Genomic DNA, 7,894 nt, shown 5'->3' on the forward strand with positions numbered 1-7,894 from the left:
GGTGTGCTCTGCTGGTTGGCGGTTTGTGTCTGGTGGCTGGACGGCGATGACTGGTGACTGGTGACTGCTAACCGTTGATGGTTGACGGTTCTCGTTTAACAGTGCCGATGATGGTGGAAACTTCGTTGCAGGCTAAACTAATGACGTGACGTCGGTTTGACGTCGGTTTGACGTCGGGCTGACGTCGCGTGCGCCGTTACGATGAAACAAAACCGATGGGGCGTCCGCGGGATCTATGCACCTTACGCTCCTGCATCATGGCAACGCACTATTTGTTATTTCACCCTTTCGGTGCCACCTTCATTAATCAATCTCCCAGCCATTAGTCGTTTCTATGTATTTTTCTTCCACAAGACTGCAACCTCATGGACACCTCCGGATCTCCGGATCTCCGGATCTCCGGATCTGTCTCTCGGTCTCCTACACGGGCTTATTTCCCTTAACTGGCCGCAGCTCCCTCTAACCAGGTTTAAATTCCGCATGATGGCGACCCTCGTAAGTTTCATCTCCGGTAACTCCGTCAACTGTCACAGGAACGAGATGAAGCAGACGTTGGAGGTGAACGGGCATTGCCAAAGGGCCGGGGCAAAGATGAGGCTAAGGATGAGGAGCGGGCAAAAGGTTCCTGCGATACGGAATGTCTGGAAAGACCTTAGGAGTTACCTTAGGAAGTAAGAGGAGCGCGCGGGCGCGTCTTGACGAAAGACCTACTATATATGTATATCAAATCGAAAGACGATCGTTAAGTACCATGGTACGAGGAGCGAGACACGTTGATGTGCGTGTAACTGCGAATGGAATCGTGCTGGGAATATCCTGCCCTGTGCCTACTCGCATAGCTTCTAGCTAGAGTCAAACTTGAAAATTCATTTCAAGTTCTGAAAGTCCGCGCTCATATATACGTTAGACGCACTACGAAACTCGATTAGAGTTTTCATGAAGCAGCGCGGCGCGTCTGCCAGTTTTATGTACAGCAGAGACGCCTTATTGCTTGTTGGTCGCCAAAAGATTTTACGGCTGACTTTTCGCTTCTCCAATTTCCATCCCAACGTTGTGCGTACTCCGACTGCGCAAAGAATCTACAATATTTTCTTGAAACTTTTAGCCAGAACGATCTTCGTTGACTCTTGCGAAAATGTCAGCACTCGTCTTGCCGCCTGCTCTCTTTGCTTTCTTGTCTTTCTTGTACACGTATAGCCAATTGGACATAAGTGTCAAGACTCGAAACAAAAGTCCCCCTTCTCGCTTGTTTCTCGCTTGTTTTCCGCCGTCGCCTCGTCTTCCAAGGGTCGACGTGGCGACACGCTGCATCCGAACATCAAACTGCTAATCAGATTAAACTTATTGCTCAGCTTGGGAATTCATCCGCCAGCTAACCAATTATATGAAGCAATGAAAGTACTAGTAGATGATCGAAGGTTTGGCTAGCTTAGGAACATGTAAGATATGAAGATCGCGATGGAAAGATGAAAGGGAGGTAAATGCAGGTGGAAAGAACAGGGATTGCGAGAAGTCCGCGAGGAGGTCAAGGCTTAGCCATCTGCCTATAAGCACTTTCTTATAATTTCGCATGGCAAATAGTTGCGATAAGCCGAGCAAAATACCGAACAGGTTTGAATTAAGAAAAAATGATGTTTCTTGTTTCAGTGGAGGAAGTTACGTTATCTAATCTTAACGACTCGAATGTGAAAATAACAGACACAGTAAGACTAGTGTGCAGGACGAGTGGATCGCCACCCCCGAGGGTCCACTGGCTCAAGGACGGCCTGCCCCTGCATCCCCGAAGAGGTCTCAGGATTCAACACAAACGGTAAGTCTGTGTACCACTCTTCTCTCTATCTCTCTTTTAGGCATATTAAACACTCGTATTCAAGGATTATTAATTTATATTCATTAATATTATATAATTTTGTTAAGCTATATGAGTGAAACTTTTAACATGTATTACCGTTACAATTCATTTATATTTTATGGCTGTATAAGACGGTATCTGTTAGCCCGACTTCTCAGAGGAAGTGTCGTCCAGAGTCCGAAGTAAATGCGTTCGCTTGTCGCGGCGTTCTTTCTTTCTCTCTTAGGATCAGTTTTTGCCCCGAGCGACGCTCGCCAATCGTTGCGTTAGTTGCGTTACCTGTGTTACCTGTGTTACTTGTGTTACTTGTGATACGTCTACTGTTCCCGCATGATCGCGCGGGAGACCAGGACGTTGCCATTTGGCCGACAGATCGGGAAGAGCATCGTCGCGAGTGGGTCTCGTGGAAAATTTGGCTGGTGGGCCAAAGTAAAGGGCGGAGGGGGTGGGACGCAGGGGAAACGTGCTCAACTGCTCACTAGAGCGCGCTCGTAGGTGTTACGCGGGAGCTCAGTGACTCAACGCTTGGCAGAGATCATCGTCGCGTATAATTAAAGATGATACTTCCCTCCTCCCACCGGCCAAGACGTTTCTCTCTGGAGACGCAGCCTGCAGTTTGGGGACTGTCGGCCATCTCGTCATTATCATTTTATAGAAATAGAGACATTCAGTCTTGTCAGCGTTATGGGTGGAAAATGGTCGAAGACCTGGAGCCACGTGTTCCACCTTCTGCATTGCATCTCGGAGAACGAGAAAAACTTTGATCTTGCCAGCATCGAGTTTTCCCAGAGATGCCGAGACCTTTGCCGAAGCTTAGAACTTTCCTCGAGGAATCTCTTTGAGCTTAATCTCTGCGGTTTGCGATGCGAACGACGCGACGCAATTAGTTTAAGAGCCCAGAGAGTTTTTCTCTCTCTACAGATAGCGAGTCTAGTACCGACAGCCGACATAGAGAAGCACGTTAGGCGAATCACGCGTAACAACAGTTCGAAGTAGCTAATCATCTAATTACTAGTTACTTACTTAGGTATTATATTATAGCTAATTAGAGGAGCCTGTCGTCACGAATGTCACATGGCTCTTACGGGATGACAGTCGACATATCGAGTCCCGCATGTTACGTGCCTTTGGCAATAGTGCCAATGAGTTTTGGCTTTATCAGTCAATCAAACGATTAAATTCGCACATTAACGTCGTCAATTGCACCATTCGTCAATCTACTTTGTCATTAGCTCATTAAAGATTCCCATCTCTTGGAGATGCACGACGAATTTGTCACGTTGCGGAAACCGTAATTCATTAATGCGCCTTTAATAGGACCGCGATACTAATTTCTCCTTACTTTCCACCTAAATTAAAAACATATGTCGTCGAATAAACGCTCTCATAATCCGAATGGCGGCTAGCTCCTCTCAGCTGGCAAACGATCGAAGAAAAGTCCTAGAAACCGAAAATGGTCAGCTGAAATAGTCGAGTATTTGCATAGACTCGTGAAACAGCCCGAGTTTCCCTCCTAGATATGCATATACATGTAGTATACTTGTTGAAAGGTGAATTATTCTGATTGCGAATGCAGATTTACATGGAAGCTGCAGAAGAGGCTTCTAAATTGTTCTCTGCGGACGATGCGCCCCGAGGATGGCGGACAAAGCGTCGCTAACGACTCGGAAGTTGATAATTATCGTAAATTGTGTGTCTTGACCGGCGCCCGACGCGTCGGGCTGCTGGACGCCGCGGCGGGAGATCCGCAAGCACCGCGCGACGCTTCCATATACCGAAGGCAGACGCCTCGGTGCCATCGTAGGACTCACGCTGTAAGGAGCTACACGTTCTAGATACCTCTGTGAAGTTGGCCCCTCTTTATGCAAATTAAAAGAAAATAATTAGAGTTCTCCTTGCCTCCGGAAGTTATTAGGAAATAGCGAATTAGCAAATTATTCGCGAATTGCGAAACGAGTCGTGAATGACGCGTTGCTTTCGCGAATCCACAACTCGGCCGTTTCCTGCCTATTACCTTGCGTGTGCCGCTCTTACCTCGTGGGTAACACTCCGTCAAGCGAGACCTTCGAAGTGAGTGCAGTGTTAAGAAGAAGAAGAAGAAGAAGAAGAAGAAGAAGAAGAAGAAGAAGAAGGAGTAGAGGAAGCGGAGATTATAAAGACTCTATACGTACATATTTCAAGAGCACATCTCTCCAATTAGGGTCGAATGGCCCATCAGTTTTAATTAATAATTCATTAGTAACACACAAAGGCTTTCGCAACCCGAAGACAGAAGCCCCAATTCCAAGCAAATTTCCGCTGTTACCAGAGTTCCATTAGGCAAGCGAAAGATGGGTGAATGGCGAAAATACAAGATTCCAAAAGCAAACGAATGGTCTTTTAATAAATCGCTTCTGGCTGCAAATTGATGACCGTGCGTGCTCTACTCATTCGAATAGGGATTTTCGTCCTTTTGGCCTGCATGGCCCAGTTAAATTCGCAAAGGGTTACGCTGTGTGCGTCGCTTTGGGAAGGGCAGAGCAACAAGGAAAAGGGAGGAGTGTTGATTATCGATAATTGAAGATGTGTCCAACACACCCGGCAGTGCGTCCCTGTGTGCACGAAACACGATAAAGAATATCACTGGGTGCTCTCCCGCGCTTCGCGTTAACCGTCTGCGGAAACCTCGTATCGTGCTGGGTGGGAACTTCTTACTCCTGCATTTCAGGCCAATGTGACGTCCCACTAGCTGCCCGTAGGCCCCATCAACCGGCAATTCATCAGTTCATCAGTTCATCAGTTCATCAGTTCATCAGTCAGCCAATGCAGTCAACGTAGAAATCGCTGTGAAACTCTCGACCCCCGAGCGTGTTTATTTAGAATCGCGACAAGGTCCACTATCTCCTTGTGACTCATCTTCGCACAGTCGACAGAGAAGAAGAGAAGAAGAGAAGAAGAGAAGAAGAGAAGAAGAGCATCTCTTTCGCACACCTCTCGGCAGTCCTCGGCGATTCGTCGTGCCTGCCAAGACTCTGGTTAGATTTAAATTGGTCCGTTTGGAAAAGTACTCTCTAGAAATACCCTAGAGTCCAAAGAAGATAGCCGAGGATCGACTCGATCCTCCTTGCGAATTGTCTTGCTCGTCTTCCTCTTCTTTCCTTTCTCTTCCTAGCGTCATCATCCTCGTCATCGCATAGTCACGGAGCCGATCTGTCGCTTCTCTAAATATAAAATGTGGACCGCATCGGCGAAATTATCGCTGCGTTTTTAGACGTGCGGTTAACCGGTTCTAGGAACTGAACGATTCTTCCTTGCTAAATTATTTCGATTATTTCAAAATCTACGAAATCCCATCGGGTCCTGCAAGACACCACCAGGACTTGAGTGTTCGACGTATCCGTGCTCTCCGCACCCCGAGTATCCCGTCTCAGCCACCATTACTATCACAATGGCGTTCTGACGTCGACTGATTGTGAGATCTGTCCCCTAGATTCTGTGTCCAGCTGCACCCTCGACCCACTGTGGAGCAGTTGGATCTCTGGATGAATCAGCACGTAGCTCCTTACGCTCAATGTACACGTCACCATGCTTGTAAGATTCACACGGGGATTCCAGGTTGGCATTTCGGCTACCACTTGAAGTCACCAGCCGAGAGAAAAGGAGAGGCCGCCTCTCGAAAGCTCTCCAGAGGACTTTACCGACTGGGATTCATCCTCCCGAAGAGTCATATTGCCCAAGCGACCGGGTGGACGGAGAAACGAGAGAGAGAGAGAGAGAGAGAGAGAGAGAGAGAGAGAGAGAGAGAGAGAGAGAGAGGGCTTCTCCCTGGGGCTCCATCTGATTCTGTCTGCCTGTCTCGCTGCTACCAACCCCGATTAGCCCGCATTCGCTACTAGCTGCTCCACCCTATATGTATATCTTAATCTCCCTTCCCCCTTTCGACTCTTACCACCTGACATGCCTATGGGATATAGCCAAGGCAACACAAGCTACGTCATACTCACCTAGTACTGGTAATAATTGAAAATTGTGCCCACAGATTAGAAACTGGTCCTCAAAGATTCTATAAATTACAAAGAGAGAGCCGAAAAGACATTGGCAATCAATGTGGATCTTCGGATAGTCCATTCTGTAAGTTCCCCTTGATCACGCCGTGCATAACGTGTATCGAGAGCGGCAACTAATTGTAAGACAGGAGAAGCGCAAGAGACAGGACGATGGAACAGGGAAGGGCAAGAGAGGAATCCGAGCCGATCATCCTTCCAAGATCTCATGAAAACTTCTAGTTTAATGGGAAACCACGGGCATTCAGGATCCCACGAGAGAACGTCTAGACAGGCCCGAAGTAGAAAAGGCCTCTGGTCCTGCTTTTACCCAGGGTGCAACTTTACGTTTTTCATCTTTTTTCATCCGAAAGTCATTCGATTCCACTACTCGATTGTCTCATATTGACGAGACTTGAAGAATCATTTATCAAGGAGTTTGATTTTGTTAAAATGTCCGCTCTAATCTTCGGGGAACGTTTCGTTTACAGAGAAGCCTCGATTTCGGAAGACGACACACTAGCAAAATTGGTGAGAGCTTTCGCGTTATACATATAGGTAGCGAGCAGCCTCGATGAGCTGGCGTTACCGAATTAGAAGCACGACGCTCGAGTCGACGAAGCGATATACGAGCGAAGGAAGCCGGACGAGGAACGATGGACTCGGGCTAAGAGAAATAGGAGGGAGAGAGAGAGAGAGAGAGAGAGAGAGAGAGAGAGAGAGAGAGAGAGAGAAGCAGCGTCGCGTTGTCTAGCGGAGTTGTGCGGCGAGCGAGGAGTTTGTGGAAATCACCCTCTGCTTATTGTTAGCGAGAAGGGTTGCTGCGGACGATAGATAGTTGGACGGGACCGGCAGGCCTCTCGAGGAGTATCAAGAGAAGCATGGAGGTGATGGGCCGGGGAATGGCCGGAGAATGGCCGGGGATGGGAGAGAACGGGATGGTGAGCAGCCATTCAAGCGGTAGAGGCATTAACACGGCAAGGCAGCGCAAAAGAAAACCATTAACTACTTCTAGTGGATAGAAGAAAAACAGAAGGGAGAAAAGTTTCCTCCGAGCAGGAGTTTTCCTGATGCCGTTTCCATTACAAGATGGATCGTTCGATTCCCGCTACGGTGCACTGACGTCCAGTCAAAGCCACCATTAACAATCCATTTTCTGAGTGGCCAATGAGATCCACCCGATCGATCAGTTTTCCTGCAGCACTCGGCCGCGTTGCCCTTTAGATCTATCTATATGGGACTCGTGGCCTAATTACATTATATCGGTCCTGCGACGTCTTCCCCTGTATCGAGAAGGATCTTCGGAATATTGAAAACGGCCAAACTCTCGAGAAAAGTTATGCGCGTGACCCTGACTCAATATTCTTTAAGACTCAACTAATTGGCATTATGCGTGCGCAATGTGTGTTCCTCGACCTTCGTAATATAATGTCCATTCGAGCCAATAGGCACATTATGCACAGCCCTGAATAGAACAGTCCGGCTGGAATAAGCGGTCGGAAGCGTCATTGAAGCATCGATGTCAGAATAATAATAAGAGAGCGACGTTGGAAAGTCTCCTGGAACAGAGATACATGTATGTAACTATGATTTCTATCGGGTGCACGAGGAGTCACGGAAAATGAGAAATTGTCAGGATAGCCTATTGACAGGCGCTGGCGCAGCCGTCACGACGTAATGAGTAGCGACCGCAGACGCAGTCGCAGTTCGATTTTCATACCGACGTGTCCGCATCCATCCGCTTTAAATAGTTTTACATGCTGCACGCAAGAAAAAAGCTAGAGTCGGCACAAACAGAACCGGAGAGTTTCTAATTTGGTGCTGCGGCAAAAATCGACACTCCGTCTAGACTACTGGCACTCCTCGCGCGGAGCGTATGCGATCTATTTATGTATTCCATCTCGTTCATGCTGCCCTCTTTCCCTCTTTCCCTCTTTCCCTCTTTTCCCTCTTTTTCCACCATTCCCCCCTCCCTTTCTTCCCTAGTCTTCAGTCTCCTGGCCACATCGCCTCCCCCCCC

General features: G+C 47.9%; 1 protein-coding gene across 5 annotated transcripts in view; it reads left to right on the forward strand.

Annotated features, from left to right (window-relative positions):
* The window catches only part of LOC107272866 (protein vein), a 59,948-nt gene that overhangs the window by 33,731 nt on the left and 18,323 nt on the right, over window positions 1-7,894 (forward strand). For all 5 annotated transcript variants that reach the window (XR_001539074.2, XR_001539076.2, XM_015750463.2 and 2 more), the window contains one exon: window positions 1,648-1,810. Coding sequence is in view for 3 of the 5 variants with exons in the window: in XM_015750463.2 (XP_015605949.1) it covers window positions 1,648-1,810 (163 nt within the window). In the remaining 2 variants the exon portion in view is untranslated. The remainder of the gene's footprint in view (window positions 1-1,647; window positions 1,811-7,894) is intronic.

This window comes from Cephus cinctus, unplaced genomic scaffold (assembly GCF_000341935.2).
Source record: "Cephus cinctus unplaced genomic scaffold, Ccin1 Ccin1_scaffold1303, whole genome shotgun sequence".
Lineage (NCBI taxonomy): Eukaryota > Metazoa > Arthropoda > Insecta > Hymenoptera > Cephidae > Cephus > Cephus cinctus.